General features: G+C 39.9%; 1 protein-coding gene across 1 annotated transcript in view; it reads right to left on the reverse strand.

Annotated features, from left to right (window-relative positions):
* The window catches only part of TNS3 (tensin 3), a 588,043-nt gene that overhangs the window by 36,695 nt on the left and 523,882 nt on the right, over positions 1-27,466 (reverse strand). Inside the window, exons 23-24 of the mRNA XM_053714333.1 lie at positions 17,868-18,469; positions 1,820-1,906 (exon numbers count right to left, since the gene is read on the reverse strand). Coding sequence (XP_053570308.1) covers positions 1,820-1,906; positions 17,868-18,469 — 689 coding nt within the window. The remainder of the gene's footprint in view (positions 1-1,819; positions 1,907-17,867; positions 18,470-27,466) is intronic.

Raw genomic sequence — 27,466 nt, forward strand, 5'->3', positions numbered from 1 at the left:
TTTAAATACATAGTAACACCTGCAACTATTAAGGCACCCAGTCTCAGTTGAAACAAAGTGAATACATGCTCAACGGGACTTTTGCTCTTATATAACCATACGGATATAGTATCACCCCTGCTCTGATCAGAAAGAATAAGTGTATCGAAACACCACTTGTAATTACGAATACACCTCTAGTCAATGACCTATTACTAAGGTGTAATTTTAGATACATAAATTATTAACTCACGCTGTACAAACTTGCTAGTGCAATTGAGCCAAGACAATACCTTTAATACTCACAACTTGTATGGTGACTAAATGACGTATAATCTAGGCAGCCAACACTTACTGTACCTATAGCTAATAAATAAATATGATCATACCAATGATTTTTACAATAGCCGTGGTATAAAATAATTGTGTGGACAGTATATGAGCCATACAACTTTTCTTAGTAGGTTGCTACACAAACTGTGATAATCAGTAATTTACAAAGGACCAAGTGTTTATCATAGCTAACAGAAGTGGATATCATCCACTTAATATACTAAGGTGTAGAATTCTTCAATACCTGAGTGGTCTAGATTAACCATTTTTGATAAATATAGTTTGTCTTGGACCTGTATTCACGCTCTATTCAGTAATATAACGAATAGTTCTTTTTCTCTGATCACATTGGAGAAGCAAGCTTAAATTCTAACAGATAAACCTAACCTAAGAGTATTTCTTGTTTCCTTTTTTGTACATGTATTATTGCCACACTATTTTATTTGACTACAGTCGAAGCTTGAGAGTAACTTTAAAATTCTATTTTTTCCTATGTTTTATCTATAAACCCCAATAAAAGTTATATTTTAATTTTAGTTAAGTTTCTGTCTCCCCACATTCCATCGTTGGACTACATTTAAATAAATATGCGTTGTTTTTAAAAGGGACAGTATATACCTTGATATTTTAATATAAAATATGTAGTTTTGCATCATAAAACAACTTTGCAGTATTCTTTAGTTATTTGTTCATGTAATTTAGCTCTGTAAATCACGTCATTTCTAGTTTTCAGAACCGGAAATGCACACAGTACATTTCTAAAGGCTAACCCTGCTACATATATAGCCCTAATTAAATTCAGCCGATAAAAACGGCAAAACAATGCACTTTACACTAACATAAAGGAGGTGGAAAGCCTTATCTACTCCAGTAACAAGTCCAGAATGTTTCCTCCAAGCAAGGCAAGCAGTGGGTGAAGATTGACTATTGGAAAAAAACAACAACAAATGCAGCAAACAAAATGGTAATTTGTTTTAAAAATGTTATTTTATTGCAAGACATATTATTTTGTAATTAAAAGGAGTTAAGTTATTAGTGAATGAAACTAACTTCTCTTCTAATACTAGAGTAAGCCTCATGCACATGTTGTCCAATGGTGTCCTATGTATTTGTGTTAAACCAATGAACCATGTGTTGTCACTGGCACTCAGCGTATGTGGTGAGCATTCACAAACTCTCTTTGACAAGGGCAACAGGTTGTGTGTACCTTTATTTAAATAATACATAACAAATACAAAGTTAGGCTAAAGATAAATAATGAGCAAATACTTATTGCTTGGTATGACTAGCAAACAAGGAGCAGACTCCACGTGTCACTTCCTAAAGACATCAAAGCCAGCAAGCTTTGTGACTAAACGGCATGATACAATTCCAAAGTTCTAATGATGAGATGACATTATTAACATGTGTTAAATATATTAAAATAGTAACAAAAAATGACCCTTATGACTGCATATAAGCTATGTAAATAATATGCTGTAAGCGTATAAATGATACAGATCTTTACCTTGGTCTCTTGATATATCTGGCTTATACCAGAACTTAGAAGTGTCCTGGACAAATTTCACTGTCATGTGCTTTTCAGTTGAATTTTCTGTTAAATAGATAAAAAAAAGAAGACATTAACATAGAAATAAAGTAAACATTCAGGAAGTAAATCACTTGCTATAAGAAATAAAATAGAGAAGACAAATAACACACAATTGAAACAAACCAACAAACAAAAACAAATGTTAAAGGGATATGAAACACAACATTTTTCTTTCATAATTCAGATAGAGTATGCAATTTTATTACGCCCATTATCCATTTTTCTTTGCTCTCTTGGCATCTTTTGTTGAAAATCAGGGATGTATATGCTTAAAAGATGGCTCATTCTGTAGCACTATATAGCAGCAGTTTTGCAAGGTGTTATCCATTTGCAAGAGCACTAGATGGCAGCACTGTTCCTTCAAGTTCTCCAGATGCCTACCTAGGTATCACTTCAACACAGTATACCATGTTTAAATGGTATTCTCTGTCTGAATCATAAAGGAACATTTTTAGGACAGAACACACATTATTAAATATTAAAGAATAAGGGATGACTGAGCTACTGTAATTTACTTATTAATTTATAAAATTAAATGAATATATTTTTTTATCACAAATTTAAAAAAAAAGTTTTTTATTATCCAATTGTTAACTGGACCTCTCATTTTAGGGTTTAACACATAAGTCACCAACATAAATACACCCCATGGAAGTAAAAAATAAGCTTCCATGATTCAGATACGGTGCCCAAAAAACAAACTCTATATGCTGTATTGGAGAAGAGCTCAAGCTTAAAGGGCCAGTAAACCTAGAAAATAATGTTATATAATTCTGCACATAGTGCAGCATTATATAACATTATATTAGTGCTAGCTTTATATAACATAATATTGCCTGTGAATTTTTATTAAAAAAAGAGGGTTTTTCAGACCCGCCCTCTGTGCTCTACAGAGCGGGTCTGGTTTTCCCTCTGAGCGCATCTGGGCAGCTCTTTAGTCACAGCCCGACCGTTACACTCAATGTAGATCGCTCCTGCTCTGTCTGACAAGCTTGTAAGCTGCATGGCTCTCAAAGTGAAAGTGAAACCTGCATATTCTATAACAGCCTATGAGCCTATAACATCTCACACATAAAGCAGCATAAAATCAAACATAAAAGATTATTACCCCCCATTCAATAATCCCCCTCAGGAGATATTAACCCTTGATTCTATACAGATAAAAGGAGTCACACTGTGACCCTGTCTTCATGCGTTATCATACATGTATAAAAAAATGAAACGATCTTACCAGAATCTATGCCGTGGAACAGGAACACGGCCTTTCAAGTGTGACAGGTTAGTAGCATCGCTCCTGACATGGACTTGAGAGCAGAAAACAGGCAGCGAAACTCGTCAACGCTGATTGCTTATGGAGCTGTTAATCTGAGTCAGAATGGTTTCGCAGAGACGACACTCCCTGCATCTCCGGACTCTAACTTTCACCCATGCTCTCACTGAGAGGCTGACAGGACTACTTAAAACTCCAGTCCCATTGCGAAGAGTACTACCCCCCATAAGAGACTACTCCGACACTTCTCTGCCAACCTCCTGTGACGAAAGGCAAAGAATGACTGGGGGATGAGGGGAGTGGGGGAGGTATTTAAGCCTTTGGCTGGGGTGTCTTTGCCTCCTCCTGGTGGCCAGGTTCTTAATTCCCATAAGTAATGAATGAAGCAGTGGACTCTCCTCCCATTAAGATGGAAAATAGCCCTTAAAAGATACACTGCCAGGGATCTCACTTATCTGTCTACCCACTCTACTTGATGTTTTTATTGTTTAAAAAGATAGAAACACCTTTACTACCCATTCCCCAGCTTTGCATAACCAACATTGTTATTTTAATATACTTTATAACCTCTAAACCTCTGCCTGTTTCTAAGCCCCTGCAGGCCTCCTCTTATCTCAGTGCATTTTATTAGTTTTTTACAGTCAGACAGTGCTAGTTCCTGTTTGCCATCTAGAGAACATCGTGCTTACTCTTATGAAGTTATGCATGCAGCAGCATTAATTGGCTAAAATGTAAGTTTGTAAAAAAAAAAATCTCTGAGATAAGTGGGCAGTCTGCGAATACAAGGTAATCACAGAGGTAAAAAGTATATCAATATAAGTGTTGGTTATGCAAAACTGGGGAATGGGTAATAAAGGGATTATCTATATTTTTAAACAAGTAGACTGCCTCTTTAATACATTTAGAAACTGAAGAAAACATCATTACATAAAAATTTTTTTTTTAATTCTAATTAAAAGAGGGTCAATGGCTGCAAGGTTTCAAGTTCAATGAAATACTCTATAAACAAATTCTTGCATAATTTGCCCAGATGGTTTCACTAAAGATTAGACTGCCCGTCAATCTTATCGGCCATCTTATAGTACAATTTGTTCAATTTAAAGATGTTTTTATTCTGCACAAATTAGTTTTATTTCTTGATAAAACAGGAGGTCATCAATTTCCATTCTAGTTAGATGGCTACAAAATACAGTGTATAAAAAACATGCAAAAATAAATAAATAAGTCTTATGGCACATGGGCATTGGGTTACCTGATGATTGCCATTAATTTAAAAATAAAATATGCCTTATCTAAATAACTTGCATACAAAGAGAGAAGCGCTCTACCAGGAACGAACAACAGCTCAGTGGCTTGTTCTATGGCGATTTACCACCCGGAAGCAGCCTCTTTTAGACCAGTGTGCTTTTCACAGAAGAAAACTTTCCTGAAGTATATCAGTCTGATCCCGTCAAGTAAGGTCAGTCCAGCCCCGAAATACCAGGCAATTCTCCTCTGAACAAGGAACATGACAACCCCAGACGATCGTTTCGGCCTCCTATGGGCCTCGTCAGTGAGGTGCAGCCACATTCCTCTAAGCACACTGAGCAAGGAGTCCACGTCTGGTTTCCCCCATCACCCATAGGGAGACTTCCCCAGGGTCATAATAATTTGCATACAAAGAGAGAAGCGCTCTACCAGGAACGAACAACAGCTCAGTGGCTTGTTCTATGGCGATTTACCACCCGGAAGCAGCCTCTTTTAGACCAGTGTGCTTTTCACAGAAGAAAACTTTCCTGAAGTATATCAGTCTGATCCCGCCAAGTAAGGTCAGTCCAGCCCCGAAATACCAGGCAATTCTCCTCTGAACAAGGAACATGACAACCCCAGACGATCATTTCGGCCTCCTATGGGCCTCGTCAGTGAGGTGCAGCCACATTCCTCTAAGCACACTGAGCAAGGAGTCCACGTCTGGTTTCCCCCATCACCCATAGGGAGACTTCCCCAGGGTCATAATAATTTGCATACAAAGAGAGAAGCGCTCTACCAGGAACGAACAACAGCTCAGTGGCTTGTTCTATGGCGATTTACCACCCGGAAGCAGCCTCTTTTAGACCAGTGTGCTTTTCACAGAAGAAAACTTTCCTGAAGTATATCAGTCTGATCCCGCCAAGTAAGGTCAGTCCAGCCCCGAAACGGACATATTACAGGTGTGGTTCTATGGCTTATAATTTAGGGTGATAGCTAATCTTTCTACTAAAAAAGGATCATGGCTGGAGTGTCTATAGCTTGTTACTACTTTTCTAAGATAAATTAATATTTTGCTCCCAATACCTTTCATTGTTTGACCAACCAACGGGCATATAAAAATGGCACGCACTGCAATTTTATAACACCTGTGACATCATCGAGAACTGACGGTTTTACAATTATGAGGGTACTGAACAACCCCTAGAATTATCACTCAGTGTTATCACCCCAGGATCTATTTAGGGCCAGATTATAAGTGGATAGCAAAATTGTGCCTTTGCGAACGCAATATTTGTGCTCCACTCATAATACCAGCGCACACAATGGTGCCTGGTATTTTAAGTGGCCCGCAATGAGAATGTGAGGCCCACAATTGTGAACGCAACCTCGCGTTTGCATTGCTAGGAAGTTATGCACTCAATAGAGACACACCATGAGAACTAGCGCAGCAAAGTCGCACAGCGATGGCCAACAAATGTAAATATATATGTATATGAATATATGCGTATATATCTATGTGTAGATGTGTGTATATACACAAATATATATGTATATAAGCATATACATATATATTTACAGGGAACAACACACAGTTCCCATAGAATGCAATGTAAAGGCACTTTTTAGTGCCGTTTTTTTTTTTTCTAACACACCACACCTGCCACTTTTAGAAACTGCTCTGTTTTTTTTTTTTTTTTTTTTTTTTTTTTTTAACGTAAAACATAAATAAAAATACTCTATATTTTGGGGCCAATTGGGACACTTTTAGAAAATTAACCAGAGATCTAATCTCTGGTTAATTTTCTGAGAGCTAATTGCTACTGCAAACTCACAGTAGCAATAACCAGCCACTTATAATGGTTGGTTATATATTTTGGGGCCAATTGCGACACTTTTAGAAAATTAACCAGAGATCTGATCTCTGGTTAATTTTCTGAGAGCTAATTGCTACTGCAAGCTCACAGTAGCAATAACCAGCCACTTATAATGGTTGGTTATTTATTGCGCACGTTTGCGGGCCCACAATAAATTAGCGCTCCACTCATAATCTAGCCTTCAGTGGGCACACCACCCAGCTGATTTTTCTGACCACCCGGCTAAAATTTAAGAAAATATTGAGCTAAAATTAGCTAATATTAATTTTTAATTTTTCAATTGGTTGTTGCACAATGTATCATTAAAATTAAAACTAAAAATGACAGAACTCTCAACCTATCTGTAAACGCATAATAGTAAACACATGAATTAGATGGATACACTTATAACACTGGGCTCTTGAATTCTACTCTCTACTAATATCAATTTTGTGCACTTGCATTTTTCTATCAATTGTCTGCAAAGTTGTATCATTAAAAGGATAAAAAAGTGTGTTTAATTGAAATACAAAAGCACTAAGCAGTGTGTTATGCTTAATAGAAATTATTGCAATATGTATTCATCATTTACAAAGTATTTTACCTTTTATTTCTTTTGTGAAGGGTCCATTACTTCCTGTCACAACCTCACAAGGGTTTGTGGTTCCTAGAGGAAGGCAACGGACCAGTTTTTCCTTTGAAGTGTTGCTAGGAAACATCTGCTCTAGCTGTAACCAGTTTATTACCCATGTTTAGAAGAGGACATTAGCAGCATAAATCATGTGACAGTAGAACTCAAGTTATGTAATGGTAACAGGCCCCAAGGACACTGACCAGCAGATAGCGCAGAAGCCTAGCTAGAGACCGCAACATCAGACTCAACTGAGCCAACAGTCCTCCGGGAGACACCGTCGCCCAACAGACGGTTTCTCACCACACACCCTTTACTAGCGAAGGGAACCCCAGCCGAAACTCCCAAAGGAATAGGGCAAGGAAGAACCAAATGGAAACTGAAAGGTCACCACAAACGCCATAAAAGGAAAAAAAAACAAATCAAACCAAGTGGAGGCAACGCCCAATCCAAATAGAAACCGCAAGGTTTAGAACCCGGTAGCCGAACAGAGAAAAGGTTCTCCCAACATCCTGCAAAGGATTGGAACAGCTAGCTAGCACACGATCAAGGCACAAACAGCTGCAGCTGGTTTCCAAGAGCAACCCTTCACTTACCAGGCAGCAAGTCAACCAGCGCCTTTCAGGAACAACTGAAAATGGAGACCAACCATCGTCCAAACTTAGAACACTGAAGTATTCAGGCAACATTACATGTAGCAGACCCAGAAGAAATACTTGCTAGAAGCGACTACCAAAATGTAGAGAGCTAAACCTCCACTACAGAAGGCACACACTAGGTAACCAAAATCGCCAGACCTACACATAGGTCTTTAAAATAAAAGGAGAGCCCAGAACCTCAACGAGGACCAATGCGCCCCCAAGATCCGAAAAGAACAACGGATCTCAGGACCTACCTCCAGCCGTCCAAGCCCAAGCATCAGCAGGTCTGAAACCAGGGGACCAGAAAAACACCAGCTCAAAAAACCAGCGGAAAAAACAGTGCTCGGATGCCAACCCGAAACCCCACATGGAGACTGTCGACAAGGTCGTAGACCTAGAGGTCTAGCTAAAAGGCCCAACATAGACTCAAGACGGAGCCAACGACTCTCCAGATGGACAGAACAACCTGGAGAGCGTACCTCTCTCCGAATAGGTTAACCGTCTGTCCCAACCTCTTAAAGACAGGAGAAGCCCTAAGATAGGGACCACACTTCCGAAAGGATACAACCCCCCCCCCAAGACAAAGGGGGCTGGCAAAAGGGCCTGAAGGACAGAGCACTTGCTCCCAGAACACAGCCATAAGCTGAACTGAGAGAACAAAACTAACGCCCTGACCTGGAAGGAATCCCCTGAAGATTTTAACTTTCAAGCACACAGGCAAGGTGCCATAGCTGCAGTGGTTCTACAGCAAACCCTTTTGCTTGCAGAGCAGCGAAGCCATCGCACTATTTCAGCAAGCCTACCAAGGGAAACCGACCAATAGGCGAAAGGCAGTCCAAGGGGCATCAGCACGCAGAAAACCTTGGCCAACTGAACCAGTTCAACTAGCCCAACCAAAGGACACCGCCCAAGTTTCCTGGAACTGGGGAACCCCAGACCAGCTCTAGATCCTAACAGTTTGGTACAACCCGCAACGGGATCCACAAGGGAAATGCTGAGTAAGAACCTCAGCCACCGGAAGAACCAGAGCAAGGAGAGGTCCGAGCTCAAACAAACCAGAACCTGGAACTGAAATCCCCTGATATAAAAACCAGACCCCAGGGAGATAACATAAAATGTCCAAGAAAAATGGACAACGAGAAAAACTCGCAAGTCCCGACCCAAAGATGAGACCACCCCTTGCCAGAGTCCAACGCTCCAAGGAGCTAAGGAAGCAAAGACCGAAACAAGGTCACTAGAGCCCTAGGCGGAACAGCCACAAGACGACCAGAACAAGGGAATACCTCGAGGACAAGTCACTCGAACAAAGGCTAGTCTCCACATAACCCTAATAAAATCAGAGAAGATGGTAGAAGGATGCAGAGCATCCCCCCAGCTCCGGGGAAGAAATCCTAAACAGAGCTCAAGGAGACCACACTGCCTATGTGCCTACCAAAGGGAACCAGGTCCCCTTAAGGAACCCGAGGAAATTCCGAAAGGTCTCAAGGAGAGAACCACAGCAGGAACAAGTCCAAGGACAATTCCAGAACCTTAGAAAGCCAAACCGCCCAAAACAGCGGTAAGAAGGCGCTAAGCCCCCAATCCTCCCAAGAGAGGAAAGAAACTCTAGGCCCCAAGGAAATCGAAGCAAAGAGAGTGAAGCAGTGGCACACCTGAAACCCAGTCAACCAGACTGAAGGTTGAATAAGGACTGACACAATCCTTCCTGCCATACGGATCCTGTAGAGTGCCTAGCTGAACTTGTAAGAAAAACAAGAAAACACACAAATAATAATGTGAGCACTCAGCGCCCCACTGGACCAGCCAGGCAGGACAGGCGGCACTTGTCTGAATAAGCCACAGGACAGAAGATCTGAATCCCAGCAGGACCAGCCGCCGCTGTGGTCATAACTGTCAAGTTGCCTAAATCCTCCCTCAGAGGGGAAGGTAAAACAGGCAAACAAAGGACCAACGTGTCCTTTAACAAACTTCTGAAGAAGCAACCAGAGAGAATCCCAGTAGTTCCCGAAGGAAAAACATAATAGAAATTAAAAAAGGCATCCTAACCGGATAAAAGAAAATATAAGGTAACCCGTAGGTTAACGCCCAGGAAGAAAACAGGCATACCCCCCGCAGGGCCATCCAAACGGAACACTGATCTTCCTCATCAAAAAACTGGGAAAGATCTCAATAAGCAGACAATTTGGAAATTACGCCATCCCCTCATGTCTAATGAGGTGAGCCATTCAAAGTAGAATACTGCGGATTCCTGTATCCGTTAAGGATAGGATCCTCTAATAACTCAAAAACGTGTCTGAGTAAAACGCGAAGACGCGCTATTCTGTAACCAAAGGCACAACACTCAGGGACAGCTACAACTGCAGGGAACTGTATAGGCCCACCCAAGGCCGGTAGACCCGGGACGATCAGGCATGAGCACAAACGCAAATAAACGTCTGGTACTTTGCAGAGGCATAATCGCCAAAAATATGTGAAAGCAAAAACGAGCTGCAACGGGGCCAATTCGCATTCTTCACAAGTCGAAGAATCTGAATCTGAAATTTGAACAGGGTCAGCATCAGAATCCTCCATAGCTAGAGAATGAATATAATAATATGGACTAAAGAAAAAACGTAAACGTACACGACACCCACGATAGCTGGGGCACTCACCACCTCCTAGAACCAGACTCTAATTTTTCAGTCGCCACACAGTCAGGAATGCAGAAATGGAAGACCAGAATGTAAACACGTCCAGTCACAAGGTGAACTGTACAGTCCAAAAAAAGCGCGCCCATCCATAAGGTCGCGTCACTTCCAAAGGCCTTTATGTTCCAAGCCAAGAGCCCAGTTAACACTACACATAAGCAGATTGATTTACATAACAAACATGATTAAAAAAACCCTGTTCAATAATCCCCCTCGGGAGATATTAACCCTCGATTCCAAGATACCAAAGGAGCCTCACTGAGGCCCTATATATATATATATATATATATATATATATATATATATACTTAATAAGTCCCGAAGGATAGTACCTTACAGGAACCAATACGTTAAAATACGTACAGATGAAGTAAAATGAAACGATCTTACCGGAATCTATGTCGTGGAACAGGAACACGGCCCGTCAAGTGTGACGAATAGTAGCAGCGCCTCCGCCATGGACGTGAGAGAAGAAAGCAGGCAGCAAAGCAAAGTTCGACAACGCTGATTGCTTGTGGAGCTGTTAAAATGAGTCGGGATGGTTTCGCAGAAAGACTCTCAATGCATCTCCGGACTCTAACTTTCATCCAGACCCTTACTGAGAGGCCGACAGGATTACTTAAAACTTCCGTCCCATGTCGAAGAGAACTACCTTCCATAAGAGACAAAAGAAACTTCTGACACTTCTCTGCCAACCTCCTGGGACGAAAGGCAAAGAATGACTGGGGGATGAGGGGAGTGGGAGGAGTATTTAAGCTTTTGGCTGGGGTGTCTTTGCCTCCTCCTAGTGGCCAGGTTCTTATTTCCCAAAAGTAATGAATGCAGCTGTGGACTCTTTCCATTTAGGAAGAAAAACAAGCAATTTATTTGCTGTTTAAAGGGACATTAAACCCGAAATTTTTCTTTCATGAGTCAGACAGAGAATATAATTTTAAACAACATCCTGATTTACTTCTATTATCTAATTTGCTTCATTCTTTAGATATTTTTTGTTAAAGAAATAGCAATGCACATCGGTGAACCAATCACATAAGGCAAATACATGCAACCACCAATCAGAAGCTACTGAGCATATTTAGATATGCTTTTCAGGAAAGAATATCAAGAGAATGAAGCAAATTAGATTATATAAGTAAATTTGAAAGTTGTTTAAAATGGTATTCTCTATCTGAATCATGAAGGAAAAAATTTGGGTTTAATGTCCCTTTAACACTATCCGTTTCCTTTTATGTTTCCTTTGATTTAACATATTTGTTTTTACTAAAGAATAACTGTTTCATATCCCTTTAAATGTGTTAGTGTTTTAGATATGGATTATAATTAAGGCGGGATTGTGAGTAGCAAAGCAATAGTATGTTATCTTGTTGTTTTCATCTATTGAAACTTGTGTGTCTGTGAATTTCTCTTTGGCTTTTATGTTGGATAGCAATGTTTTAAAGGGACATTAAACACTAAATACATTTTATAAGATAGTATTGATGTATTCCCTAACTCCCTCCAGTCATAGGTGCCACCATGTAAAAATCTAACTTTCACTGTATTCCATTGCTGACATGTTTGCACATCTGCAGTAACTCCCCTTTAGATACCTGCAGAATTTAGTTTTTCCCGTCCCTTTAAAGCATAACAACGGTCTGTCCACTTATTCACAAGCTCCCTGGGTTGACATGTCCTTTTAAATCTATTTCGCCATATATGTAGAAGCTCCAGACAGCAACGAAGAAATATACAACAATGCAACCTAATCATGATTCCCTCCATCTCTTTATGGCAGTAGGAGATTCGTTATAATAAAAGGACATCATAATATAAGTAAAAATATATATTTTTTTTCTTTCAAAACAGGAATTTAGAGTAGGTCATAACTGGAACCTAATGGACATTACATAGTCTTGAAACAAAATAAATACACACAAATAATGATTTATTATGTTTTTTGTTGATGGGAATTAAAAAGAAGACTCCTAGAAACGGATTACTGCTAAAACATCTGGAGATCAGAAATGGCCAAATCTTGCCGCTCCCTTCTAGGGAAATCTTACACAAAAGAAAAGAAATGGGAAAATCGAAAAGTCAAGGATATAAAAATGTGAGTCATTCAAAAATATTTTTTTTTTTATACCTAGATAAATGCCTTTCTTTCATGGTGGCGAGAGTCCACAATGGCAACCAAGAGGAGGCAAAGACACCCTACAGCAGGGCTTGACAAATTTTACAAAATCTATAAGCAAACATAAAAAAATTTGGATCCAAAAATATTTATATGGCCCGAGTAAATGTATTTATTTATATACCGTATTATTCCGAGTATAGGCCACACTTTTTTCCCCTTGTGCAAGTCTTGAAATCAGGGGTGCGGCCTATAATCAGGATGCTACCTTGAATGGTCTGGTTGGGGTTGGGCAGAAGCGCTATTGTTACAGGGAGGGGTTTGGACAAACACACAGCAACTTCCTATTTGTATGTATGGAGTGCGAGTGACGTCAGGCGCCATTTCTGATTACCTGTTCCCGGAAGAAACGAGGAGAAAACTTGCCCTGTTCAGACAGAGCAAGGACTATACTGGTTAATCACCAGGAAACTAAGGCAAGTGTGATACGTAGCAGCACTTGATGGAAGAGTTGACCGCTGTACTACTGAGGACTAGACACGCTAACAAGCGGTGTAGACAGGGTGAGTCACTTATTGAGTCCCTAGCAGAAATACAGTATAAAGTATGTGAATTTATATGAAATAAAACACTGGCAGAATGTTTGGGATACACATGTTCTATACTACTTTTATGATTATCTTGCATACTGACTTGGAAACATTTTTCTTTTGGTATATCCCCAGCAACATTGATGTGCTCAGGATGGGAGTGGCAGGGGTTTAAGATAAGAGCAGGAGCTGCTGTGAGTTTTAAGCTGTGACAGGAGGGTGAATTAGGATTGGTGAGGAGGGGGTGGTGTGAGGAAGAAGGGGTGAGGAGGGCTGAGGGGAGGCTTGTGTAAGGTAGGTAGTTAATAGGGTGAGCAGTGGGCACTGTGTGAGGAAAGGAGGCAGCCTGTGAGGGTTATGAGGGGGCTGTGTATGTATGGGGGGAAGGTAAGGAAACATCTGTAAGCAAGGGAGGCTAAGAGTTAAAAAAAAAATCTTTAAAATGGCACCAAACTTTAAGGGTGTGGTTTATAATCAGGAGCGGCCTATACTCGGAACAATACGGTATATGTTTGTGCGTGCCTTTTGGCATTATTTACCCTTTAAGGTGCTCTCATAGTTGGACCTAATTTATTTTACTATGCTTAGAAACAATTAACTCTGACAACAATTTACTAAATGATTTGATAATGGAACATTGTCCACATGTGTACATTACTACCTATTTTTGATTTTTACAATAAATTGAATTGATGGTTATGCAATGTAATGTGCAGACCCTATTGAAGATAAGCTCTACAGAACACTATACAAAGCCAGTACATATAGGCACAGGTAACTACAGAGACAGCTGCCATTCCACCTGTGAATAATGCCATCACTACTAGCATATGCCCTTAGCACCTCCAAACCTATGAAAAGGCTCTTGATCAACCACTGAGCTTTATGAAATGTTTGTAGCACACAATATCTAATACAACTGGGTTCAATAATGTGCATCATTATAGACTGAACTGAAAATACTTGAAGAATGCCAGTATTAGGAGATGTCTATGGGATGTTGCTGCTAACACAAATGTGGGTCTTGGGCTGTTCGCAAATGATTATTTGTTACAAAAGGTTTTAAATTAAAGGGAGAATGTAGACTAGATTTGTCTTCGCATAACATGTTTTGTAGATGATTCATTTATATAGCCCACCTGGGAGTGTTTTTGTAACAATGTATAGATTTGCCTATTTTTAATAACATTGTAGTGATTTTCAGACTCCCAACCAAGCTCCAAAGTATAAGACGTAGATCCACAGACGTCTGCTTGTTCCTCTTTGTGTAATGGGTCTTTTCATATGCAGAGAAGGGGGAAAGTGTCTGCTCTTCCAGCTTTCCCAACCCCTTTCACTGGGTGTCCCAGCCTAACCTAATCAAAAGTGCTAAATTGAGAGCTTCTAAGTAAGTTTATAAAAAGGTTTTATACTGGATTTTTAGATCAGTATCTGTGCATATTCTTCTTTATAGTAGTATTTATTACATGCAGTTAAATGAAAAGTGGTGGATACTGTCCCTTTAAAATAATGTGTGCTGCATTTGCACTACCTATATGGTATAATCATATCCTGTGTGTTACATTTTTCACAATAATTTGCATTGCTAACAAAATGTATTCATGTGCAAAGGATTTATATACTATAAACACTGGCTGTCAGAAAAAGGACTTGCACCGTTTTACATAGCGCTGCCCTCAGTTATTCTGGCTTCTTTTCCAAATGCACGCTGTCTCTCTGTGAAGAAATATCACAGAGTTTAAAACACCTATCACCGGGCGCAGGCAGCAGGAGCTGTGCCTCTTGTATACATGTGTGCAGCCCAGGCAATGCTCAGATCGCAGCTGCACCCACTGTTTGTGTTTTAGAAGTGGTTTCCTATCAAGACTGTAGATACCAGGACCCAGAGCTGTTGAAGCTAATGGAGCCAGCAGAGAGTTGGCAGACACCTACCTTCTGCAGTAATTGACAGATCCTTTAGTGGCATGCTAGAATTTATAGTTTTTAGCTGTGCCACATGGAAAGGATCCAGATGCACCTAATATTTGTCCGAGTTAGGCAGTGGTCATCAAGACTAAGTGGGGCGCACACATTGGTGTCTTGGGGGCTCCAAACCCGTGCAGCAGAGTCTGATTTCAAGGTGCCAGTTGTGCCCTGGCAACCGGTTTTGTCGAGCCCTGCCATACAGCAAAAGCTTTAATATCCCTCCTACTTCCTTGACCCTCCCAATATTACATATAGTCAAGAATAGGAGGAAGAAGTAAGAAAGACAGTAGGGTGCAAACTAAAACTGTCACCGACTAAAAAAATAAGCAGGTTCGTGGACTCTCATCAGGAATTTATCAGGAATCAATTATGTTCTCTTTTTTAAAGGGACATTAAACACTAAATAAATCATTCCTTGAATGACGTATTCAGAGCAAAAATTAGCCTGAGAATAGTTTGTAAATGTATTTTTAAAAATGATATTGTTTAAATATTGAAAAAATTAGGGTAAAGTTAATGTCCATAAAGCAGTGGTCGCCGCCATATTGTAACTTAGGTTACCATTTCTGCTGAGGGCAATTAGTAATGGTTATAAATGGCTTACTAGAGTGTGCAACCAATGATTGTAGATTACAGCTGTGTCTGCGCTTCCATGTTTAACATGAATTGGAAAGTCCACAGTATTCAAAATCAAATTACAGGAAATGAGAAAAAAATAAATAATGAAAGTATTTTCCATTTTTTTCTACATGTAATTAAACAATTTATATTAATATCTTGAGGCGTTTAATGTCCCTGTAAGGTGGTGAGAGTCCACGATTCCTTACTGTTGGAAATACCCAAGCTGTGGAGTCTATGGAAAATAAAAGGAAAAGCAGGCACATATTTACCAGAAACCACAGCCTGAAGAACTTTGCTTACAGAAGCTGCCTCTGCCAAAGCAACACATCAAATGACAAAATCTTAAGAAAGTATGCAAAGATGACCAAGCCACAGCTTTGCAAATTTGTTACATTAACACCTCAGTTTGAAGGTCCTATAAAGTAGATACAGAACCTGCTGAAAGAGCTGCCATACGCAAATTCAAATTAGTCTTGTGAATCAAACCACTGAACCATAAAGCTAAAATAACTGAGTTGTCCTTTTAACCCTATGTTAACCTGAAAACAAACCAAGCTTAAATAATTACGAAATACCTAAGTCACCTGAAATATTCAGAGCCCTGACCACTTTCAGATTGTGCAAGAATCTCCTCTTAGATTAAGTTGGATTAGAACTAAAAGAAGGACCCAGATAAAGTTTGTAAAACTATACTGTCCTAAGAAAAACTCCAGGTATGGAGGATCTTACAAAAGAACTGACCAATCAGATACTTTCCAGGCCAAGAAGATAGCTAACACTACAAAACTTTCCAATGAATGCCTAGATTCAAAGGTGGGATACTGCAAAACTCTGAAAAACATAATTAAACTCCATGAAGGCAAAAGGCTTGACAACAGACCTGATTCCAACTTAAACCCGAAAAAAATGCCTGAATATCTGAAGGACGAGATAGATTTCTGCTGAAATGAAGCAAAGAAATACTGGTAGTATCAGGGAAGTAGGAGGGATATTAACCCCTTAACCCAAAAAAGACAAATAATATATACGTCATGTGGTACTTTGCCCATCATAGCGCATAACGTATGTATATGTCTGAGCTGAAGGAAGCTCCAGCAGTCGCCGCTGTAAAGTTACAGCCGAGAGCTGCAGTTCCCGAGCTTCAGGCATCTTTCTGCATATGGAACCAGAGCACTTTTACAAAAAAGTTCCCATGAATCAATAAGACTTCTGATTTATGCATAAATCTGAAATAATGTCAAGATTTTGGATGTCGTGACAACCCACACTGCAATAATAGCACAATAGGGGATCTGTGAATGTCCCTACTACTTTATGCGACAGGAAAAGTACCAGTTAACCTTTTGAACCGCTAGAGATATACTGGAGCTCTGTTACAAGGAGCGTTACAGAACCATGCTCAGTATTAAAGGGACATAAAACACTGAGCTTGTAATATAAACATGTTTAACTACGCAAAGTAAAAAACAAACTTTGCAATGTTCTTTCATATACAGTATCTCTCTTTACTAGAAGGGAAAAAAACACACAAAAACATTCACAACAAGTTTGAAAATTATTTGTTAGCAAAAATGGAAAAAAACTAATGCTCACTATATCTACATATATTGTTTTCCATTCCAGCAGCCCCAGCACAGTAGACAGCAGGTTAAACATATTGAGGTATTATCACTAATTTCATGTTGTGCAACGTATATAAACTAGGGAATTGTGTGGTGTCCTGCTATACAGAAGCTGAAGGGTTAATAATGTCATTATTTTAGTACTTGCTGTAAAGGTATTCTTCCTATGTCAGTTATATGTTTGAGAGCAAGGAAGGTGATGAGGAGCTTGACGATTTAACAGTGCAAAAAGAAAATCCTCTAATATATTAGAGCATTTGTATTATTGCACTAGTGCTTGCATATAACCATCTGTTTATCCTCTGCAATGGGATTAAACACATAATTAAAGTCATCTCCAGCGCAGCAATGCATTACTGAGAGCTAGCTGAGCACATCTGGTCAGCCAATAACAAAAGACAAATGTGTGCAGACACCAATCACCAGTGGTGCATTGCTGTAAAAGTGAGTTTAAAAATGACATGCTCTATCTGAATCATTAAAGATTAAATGGGACTCTCCTATTACTTTAGGCAATTGGTATCGCTATATTATACTACTAGTATAGCTGTTTTGGGGGTCTGTCTGAATGGGCAAAGGTAAACTGTAAATTAGCAGGGCTCTGCTGCAGTGTCCCTGGGTTTTTTTGTCAAATGGTGGCAACTATGAAATATACATTTTGAAAGTGAAAGGAGGACACTAACCAGAATTTTAAACAGAACATTAAAACTCAAACATTAAATGTAAAGCAGGGAATTTTCCTACCTGGAATTGGAGAGTCACTTAAAAGCTTTGAAAAGTCAGGAAGGACATTTGGAAAGGGAATGCTGACTGTACTTCCACTGTGAGGGCTGGAAAACCCACTGGAAGAAGGAGAAATGGACCCCAATGACCGATCGCCTTCAGAAATCCGCTTCTTCTCTGGGAGGGGAGGTTGGGAATGCAATGATTTTATTACATGCTGCAGAATAGGGCTACCTTGACTTAGTCCATTGTCACCAGAGAATTGGGTTCTTACGCTTCTTGGGGAGCCATTTGCACTAGCGATGAACGATACCTGCTTCTCATCCAGCAGGGGTCGGTTATTAGTGCCACCACTAATGTCAAAGTTCAGGTATGATTGGCTATTTGTACTGGTGGAATGTTCTGGAAGATCTCCTTGAAGGCCTTCTTGGTTGCCAATTGTAAGAGTCTGAAGCCCAGATGCTGTTGCATGACATAACATCGATCTGTCCATTAATGGGCCTTGTGGATATTCGGATGGCTGAATGTAAGTTGCTGGAGACCTACTTCTCAAGGAAGGCTGAGAAGAAAGTGATGGTCTTGAGGCATTTTCCATCCAGAAATGTTCAACATCAGAAACATTGCTTAAAAAGCAAAAAATGAGATTTTAAACAGAGAAATCACAGTTTAGCCTTTTTTGGCACTTGGAATAGCAAAAACAGTTTCAATGTTTTGTCATTAAAAAATAATAATTCAGTAATCTACATTATACAGCTCAGTCACTTCAATTATGATATATTACATTTTAAAACAAATAAATATTGTCCTACCCTTATAGCGCAGCAGAGATTTTTTACCTATGGTACCTGTGTATAAACCTGGTATTAGCTTTTGTCTGTAGTGCAGATTATTATTTAGGGTTGCCGGGTTCCAGTATTAAATTAGAAAATCCAGTAAAGACTATTCAAAAAATATTGGAGATTTAAATATTCTGTTTGTTTTTTATTGTCGTCAATATTCTGTTTTTTTCCATGAGTGGCAGCTACATTTTAAATGCCTCATTGGTCTCTATGTATTACAAATATGAAATAGAAAACCGAATCTCATGGAGCATCATCTGATGGGGTAAAACTTCCCTTTTATTCAATACAGGATTAAAATTTCTCAGTAAAAAAACAGAACATCGGGGAGATAAAGAAATGGTTAGCAAGCCCAGAACTGGCATACGCGTTTCGGCTTAACGCTGTATTCATGTAATGTAAGTGCCGCGATAGCAGATCCTCTCTTCTAGTTTATGTGGACTGTATTAACAGGAGTAGATACTATTTCCCTTGTCTGGGCATTACATTCCTATTTTATATACACGCTAATATCATTTGTGTATATAGTTTATGGCATTATAATCTGGCATTCTTGAACCCGACTCCCTCTTTACTGTATTAAAAACATGGCCCAGAAAGAATAGACATTACATATGCACTACTATGTGTGTTACGGGCAGCCAAGGATGGTAAAAAAAAATATTCCTGTCAAGTTTTATTGGAAGTCTGGGGGGCGTTTTGTCCAGATACTAGGGTAGATTCGCTGCCCGGCGCTTTTCAGTGTAAAACTACTAGTGTGTATGTTACTGGCAGTCCAAGGGGTTAATTAATTGTTACTAGTAGTCAAGAGGATAAAATCACCACTATTTATATAAAGTGGGTTCAAGGGTAGAGCTTTGGAGACAGGCCATTATATGACCCCCATTTACTAAATGTGCCCAGTCACCTAAAGGTCAACCAGTATATTTGAGTAAGACAACTGGCAATCCTATTAGTAATATAATAAAAAAGCAGAATTCTAAATGATAAAAAGGTGTCTCACTGCTGTGTCTTTTTTCAATGCTCTTTGTCTCTGTATTCCTAAAAGTTACTTATACACAGGAATTCATAATCATAAATTCTTCCCATATTTTTCCAACTTGTAAATTCACAAGTCATGAGTAGGTGTGAATTTTGTTTGGATGAAACCCAAATCATATTATATGTGAGCCTGATAAATGCCAGATGCAATATAATAAGACATCAATTTCTGGATATCAGTTCTGTTTTTTGTTTTTCCCTTCACACACTATTATTAGCATTAGCAAAAGTATTATTGTATTAGCAAAAGTATTATCATATTTTTTTTTTTAATTTAGCTAAATACAACAATGAAAACATAAATTATGCTTACATGATAATTTAATTTCCATCTGTATGGGAAGAGTCCACAGTTGCATTGCTTACTTGAGGGAAATACTGAGCCTGGCCACCAGGAGGAGGCAAAGACACCCCAGCCAAAGGCTTAAATACCTCCCTCACTTCCTCATAACCCCAGTCATTCTGCCGAGGGAACAATGAACAGTAGTGAAAAAGGGTGAAAAAGGTGCCAGAAGAAAAAAAATCAAATTTAGGGCCGCCCATCTGAGAACACGGGCGGGAGCTGTGGACTCCTCCCATACAGATGGAAATTAAATTATAAGGTAAGCATAATTTATGTTTTCCATCTTAATATGGGAAGAGTCCACAGCTACATTCCTTACTTGTGGGAAACATACCCAAGCTCTAGAGTACACTGAATGCTAATGGGAGGGAAAAAGAGAGGCAGACCCTAATCTGAGGGCACCCCAGCCTGCAAAACCTTTGTCCCGAAGGCTGCTTCAGCAGAAGCAAAAACATCAAACTTGTAAAATTTTGGAAAAAGTATGTATGGAGAACCAGATAGCCGCCTTACAAATCTGATGCATAGAGGCCTCATTTTTGAAGGCCCAAGAGGAAACCACAGCTCTCGTAGAATGAGCCGTAATCCTCAGAGGAGGCTTATGTCCCGTTGTTTCTATGCTAAACGGATGACACTCCTCAGACAAAAAGATAAGGAAGTCGAAGAGGCCCTCTGACCCTTACGCTTCCCGGAAAAGAGAACAAACAGAGAAAGAAGTTTGTTTAAATTCCTTTGTGGCCCGAAGATAGAACTTCAGGGCACAAACCACATCCAGAAACACGTTGTAAACGTTCCTTCGACGAAGAAGGATTAGGACATAAGAAAGGAACCACAATCTCTTGATTGATGTTGCGAATTGACACAACCTTAGGAAGAAAACCTAACCTGGGTTGTAAAACAGCCTTATCGGCATGAAAAGCCAGATAAGGAGGGACGCATTGCAAGGCAGCAATCACAGATACTCTGCGCACAGAAGCAATAGCCAGTAGAAAAGGAACCTTCCTAGACAACAATTTAATGTCTACTTTATGCATAGGCTCCAACGGAGTCTGTTGCAAAACCTTAAGGACAAGATTTAAACTCCAAGGAGGAGCCTTAGATCTAAACATAGGTCTGATCCCAGCAGAGCCTTAACAAATGGCTGCACATCTGGAAGCTATACAAAATACAAAGCACTAGGGAGCGCTGAAACCAGCTTAAGAGTAAGGATATATAGAATATATATAATAATAAAAAACACCTAACCTGATACTAATATGATACTACTATAATAGGCAATATGTATAATACATGTAAATTGTGAATTATGAATTATGTGTGAAAAGAATCTTTTCAAAATTGGAAAAAATTATATATGAAAAAATTCAATTCTATAGAAGATGCCAGCAACAAATACTAGAATTGCATATCTATATATAAAAAACTTTATTACAATATAGGTCGACCTATTCAAGACATACAATAATAAATCACAAAATTAAGAAAAAAATAAAATTAGTATAAAAATCTCCTTAAACCAAAAACCAGAAGTTCATGCATAAGAAACAGTTCCCAGGAATGGACGATTTCTCGGCTTGTTACTATGTGGACCCACGCTCAGTTTCAAAATTTAATTTCTTTTTCAAGCTCTAAAAGTTTTAGAGCTTGAAAAAGAAATTACATTTTGAAACTAGTTGCTCTATTTGCTCTATTTTAAACTAACTCCTACACCTTTGGAGTATTTTATTTGTGCAGATATCTTTTATTTGTGCAGATATCTTTTATTTGTGCAGATATCTTGTGGCTGAATAACCCTCTGCTAGGTGTTTTTTGTGCAGTATTGGCCATTACAAACAGGCCTTGGGAGCTAGAATGCATATCCTGTAAAAGAAAGCTGCAAAAAATTCACTGGGTTTCTAGCCTAGTATATCCAATTGCTTTTCCCTGTTAAAGCTTTTCTGTTTCCAGTGGCCATTGGTTACTATTGGAAGGTGTACCCACAGATCGTTGGTTCAAGTTTGGAGGCCGGTTGCTGCTTATTATTATGTAAGTACGGATGTAACTTCCCCTGCTATTTGCTGTGTGACATTTACTAAGAGGATTCCTTGTCCGTAGGGGAAATACCATCATTGGCTGCGACTGCCTCTTTTGTCCTGGGAACGCTCCTCTTACAACTATACACAGAACAGCATCCTTGTATGAGCGTGGGTCCACATAGTAACAAGCCGAAAAATCGTCCATTCCTGGGAACTGTTTCTTATGCATGAACTTCTGGTTTTTGGTTTAAGGAGATTTTTATACTAATTTTATTTTTTTCTATATTTTTTTCTTAATTTTGTGATTTATTATTGTATGTCTTGAATAGGTCGACCTATATTGTAATAAAGTTTTTTATATATAGATATGCAATTCTAGTATTTGTTGCTGGCATCTTCTATAGAATTGAATTTTTTCATATATAATTTTTTCCAATTTTGAAAAGATTTTTTTCACACATAATTCATAATTCACAATTTACATGTATTATACATATTGCCTATTATAGTAGTATCATATTAGTATCAGGTTAGGTGTTTTTTATTATTATATATATTCTATATATCCTTACTCTTAAGCTGGTTTCAGCGCTCCCTAGTGCTTTGTATTTTGTATTGATTAGTCCTGTAGGTCTTTGAGGGTAACCTATTTTTTCTAGTTGGAGTTTGTAGTAATTTATATTTTTTGGCGCTGGTCACTTAAGTTTATTTTTTGGAACATCTGGAAGCTATGCAAACCTCTTGTGCAGTAACACAGAGAGGGCCGAAAACTGTCCCTTCAGGAAACTTGCAGAAAAGCCCTTCTCCAGTTCATCCTGGAGAACAGAATAAGAAGGTCTTCCACACTTTATGATAGATGCAACAAGCAAACCGCTTATGAGCTTTAATGAAAGTAAAAATAACTCTCTCAGAAAACCCTCTCTTGGCTAGGACTAAGCATTCAATCTCCACGCAGTCAGCTTCAGAGAATCTAGACATTGATGAACAAAGAGACCTTGGTCAGCTTATCCCTGCAACAAGGTAACTCCACGGAGGAGATGATGACATCCCCACTAGATCTGCGAACCATATCCTTCGAGGCCAAGACAGTGCAATCAGTATCACTGACGCCTGCTTGACTCAAGTCACTACACTAGGAAGTAGTGTTAACAGTCAGAAAGGATAAATTGGATTGAACTTCCAAGGCACCACTAATGCATCTGTTAGCTCCGCCTGAGGTCCCTGTACCTCGACCCCTATCTGGGTAGCTTGGTAATTAGACGTTATAAGATCTTCCTCTTGCAAATCTCTACAAACATTCGGGATGGAGAGACCATTCTCCCGGATGAAAGGATTTTTTGCAGAGGAAATCCGCTTCCCAGTTGTCCACACCCGGAATGTGGATCTCTGACAGCAAACAAATGTGGGTCTCCCCCACACCAGAATCCAAGTTACTTCCTTCAAAACTAGAGAGCTTCTCGTTCCCCCCTGATGGTTAATGTAAGCCACCGAGGATATATTGTTTGATTAGCTGGGACAAACCCAGAAGAAGCCAAGCCTTTAGAGCATTGTATATTGCCAGAAGATCCAAAGCGAGATCAGGATCCAAAGCGAGATTAGGAGCTTTACCTCCTGAGAATAGATGCCCTGTGCCTGCCTGGCACCCCAAACATCTCCCCATCCTGACAGACTCGCAACTGTAGTCACAATACCCAGGATGGTCATGAGACGGAAGTCCCTCAGGACAAGTGATCCGGACAAAACCATCAAGAGAGCGATTCTCCCAATTGGTTGTACAGAGAAATCTGTTGAGACGGATCCGAATGATCGCCGTTCCACTAGTTCAGCATGCGCAGTTGCATCAGTCTGAGGTGAAACAATGTCCAAGCTGGACACCATGAGACCAATCACCTCCATACACCAAGCCACAGGTGGCCTTAAGGAGATCTAGATTGCAAGACATGATGAAGCTAGCTTGCAACGTCTCTCTCATGTCTATGGAGACTATTATAGTACCCAAGAATTCTACCCTGGTACTTGATACAAGAGAACTCTCTCTAGATTATCTGCCATCCATGGGATCGAAGAAGACAGAGGAGATATTCTGAACGGTTCATTCCTCGAAAAAGTTCTTTAGCTAGACCAAACGGAAGGGCAATAAACTGGAAGTGCTGGTCCAGGAATGCAAACCATAGGAACTGGAAGTGGTCCTTGAGGATTGGTACGGAAAGGGACCATCCTTCAGGTCGTATAAGGTGCCTGTTTCACTGTCTAATATAATGATAATATGAGTATTGGTAAGATCCATAAAGCGTTGCAAATGATATATGAATAGTTGGTGTATGAATTGGTATAGGCGGAAGTCTGTGTTTAAGGAATGTAATTTAATAATTTTATATACTATTGTGTAAGTAATTAGTTTCTATCAACTCAAACATCTAGTAGGATTTTTGTATATTAGATAAAATTGATTGTAATATTTTATTTTTATGAATTGTATTTGTTTGTATATGTTTTAAATTACGATAGCACTCAATTTTTAAGCACTCAGGGGTTAACAATAGTATTGAGTTACAGAGAATCCACTAATTGGGTGTGTGTAGTAGGATTGTTTTAATTGGATAAAGGAGGTTTATAAGCAGCAGGCTGTTTAGAAGATGTATTATAGCCTGATGAAACGGCTCTGTGTACCCGAGAAACGCGTTGCTTTTAAAAACATTTTAATAAACTTGTTTTTACATATCCTGCTGGAGGTTGTTCTCCCCTTTATCCACTATTTTACTCCATTCACCACTGCCGAGGAATCAGAGGAATTTCCCGGCATCTGTGGTGTACTATCTATCCCCAGCTGAGAGCACAGAGACCCGTAGATTTCGAAAGGAAGGTGTGCTACTACTTTGGGTCCTGATTGGCTGTTGGTAGCGTGTTCCTGACCGTCGATTGGGTATTGCCTTGGTTGGTCTTCCGGGCGACGCTGAAGTCCCGGTCTGCTTGTGAAGGCACAATCCAGTGCCGCCCGGCTTGTGAGTAATAATTTATATTACTTTGCCATCAAATTTGTTTGTAGCGATATTATTCTATTTGGCGCCTTCTTTCCTTCGCTACAGATATTGTGGTCTTGAACTACCCCTCTCAAACGAGGGGAAGAATGGACCTTATTGTCTCCATCTTAAACGCAGGGACATTTAAAAACCTGCTTAAGCACTTTAGGTCCAGAATCGGACAGAAAGTTCCCTCCTTCTTAGGGACCACGAAAAGGTTTGAATAGTATCCCAAACCTCTCACTGCGTCAGGCACCGGGACAATAACTCCTAGAGAAAAGATCCCGTACACACCCCAGAAAGGCTTCCCTACTTTCTGGTCAGAAAGACAGAAGGAATCTGCCCTTGGGTGGCTGAGATTTCAAAAATATCTTGCAACCCTGAGCTATGACCTCCAGGACCCATGGATCCTGCACGTCCCTGAACCAAGCGACTGAAAAGAGCGACATACTGCCCCCTAAACGATCCAGAAGAGGACCGGGGACCACCCATTCATGCCAACTTAGACTCGGCGGGCTCCTTGCTCTGCTTGGATTTATTCCAGGACTGAGCAGGCTTCCAAGAGCTCTTGGTTTGCTCTGGCTTAATGGAGGACTGCTGACATGGGCTTTATCAGAACGAAAATCGTCCCTTAGATTATTTCATATACTCTGGCGGTAAGAGGGCACCCTTGCCCCCTGTGACCGTGGAGATTATTGAGTCCAGGGCTGGAGCAGACAAAATCTTTCCCTTAAAGGGAAGGAAGAAGTCTAGACTTAGAAGACATTTCCACAGACCAGGACTTCAGCCAGAGCCCGACAGGCCTAAACAGAAAAAGTTGAAGCCATAGCATTCAAGCGAATAAACTGCCTAATAGCAGCACAGATAAAAGAATTAACAACCCTCAAGGCCGTAAATCTTTTCTGAGTAACGTCAAGGGGATCCTCCACCCTGATCAAATCCTATAAGGAGTCACACCAGAAGGTAGTTTCTCCAGTAACCGCGGCAACAGCCGCCACGAGTTGAAACAAATATCCTGTGTGTTGAAACATCTTTCTTAACAGAGTTTCCATCTTTTATCCATGGGCTCTTCAAACGAAGAACTATCCACAAGCGGGATAGTAGTACGTTTAGCAAGGGTGAAGATAACACCATATCATTTAGGGACGGAACCTCACAACTCCATTGGGAGTCCAGAACAGGGGACAATTTGTTAAAGGGAGAAGAGGGGGAAAAGGAATTCAATCCCGTCCCATTGATTCTTAATAATGTTCGCCATCCAACAGGAGCAGGGAAGGATAAGGTACCACCCTGTCCTCAGACCCTATCCAATTTAGGAATTAAAGGTTCATCAGGCCATATGGCCTCTGGAACCTCTGATTTCGCCAAAAACTTCCTTTAGAAGAAAGTGCAAATTCCTAAACTAAAGTCTGGTTTCTCCCCAGCCGGAGGTTTAGAGGCAGCAGACTCCGACCCAGAATGTTCATACTCTGAAGTCTCAGAAAGAACTTCATCCTCGGATAACCCTCAGTTAAATCCAATAAATTATCTGATGTACTCTGGGAAGGAGTGCAGACTGTAACCTTTCGCTTGCGCTTAGCAGGGCAAGGTAAACCATTAAAGTCCGCAGACACCGCCGTCTCAACTGCACAGTAATGTCTGGAGAAAAAAAGGCCCCCTTCAGATAGAGGATCAGCAATGCTATGGGAAAACTGCATGTGTAGAGATATAAGAATGTAGGGTACACACCTCACTGGACGACAACTCCTCAGAGGTGGACGGCTCCGTGGTATCAAACATGTTTGATATTATCACATTATCAAGGTATATGGAACATAATTGAGAGGGCAGAACCAAGGCCTCCTCACCGTAAAATCAGGAATTACTCATAAGGAATAGAGGGAGTGCCCTTTAAAGTAACAGAATCCTCCATAACTAGTGCAATAACCGGAGAACTAGAGAAATAAAACATCTTATTTTATTTAAAAAAACGGCACCCTTATACCCCAATGGCTGGGGCACTCACCACCTCCTATGACCCAGACAGTACAGATATTTACGACTTCTCTCTGATAAGACACCCGGTCAGGAAAAAGGGAATCAATCACATGGTGCACAATGCAGGCCCGTCCCTGCTATGAGAAAGCGTGCCAAGCTTGTAAGCTGCATGGCTCTCAAAGTGAAAGTGAAACCTATATATTCCATAACAGCCTATGAGCCCACAACACCTCACACATAAAAGCAGCATAAAATAAAAAAAAACATATAAGATTATTCCCCACTGTTCAATAATCCCCCTCAGGAGATATTAACCCTTGATTCTATACAGATAAAAGGAGACACACTGTGACCCTGTCTTCTTGCGTTATCATACATGTATAAAATA

This window comes from Bombina bombina, chromosome 5 (genome assembly GCF_027579735.1).
Source record: "Bombina bombina isolate aBomBom1 chromosome 5, aBomBom1.pri, whole genome shotgun sequence".
Lineage (NCBI taxonomy): Eukaryota > Metazoa > Chordata > Amphibia > Anura > Bombinatoridae > Bombina > Bombina bombina.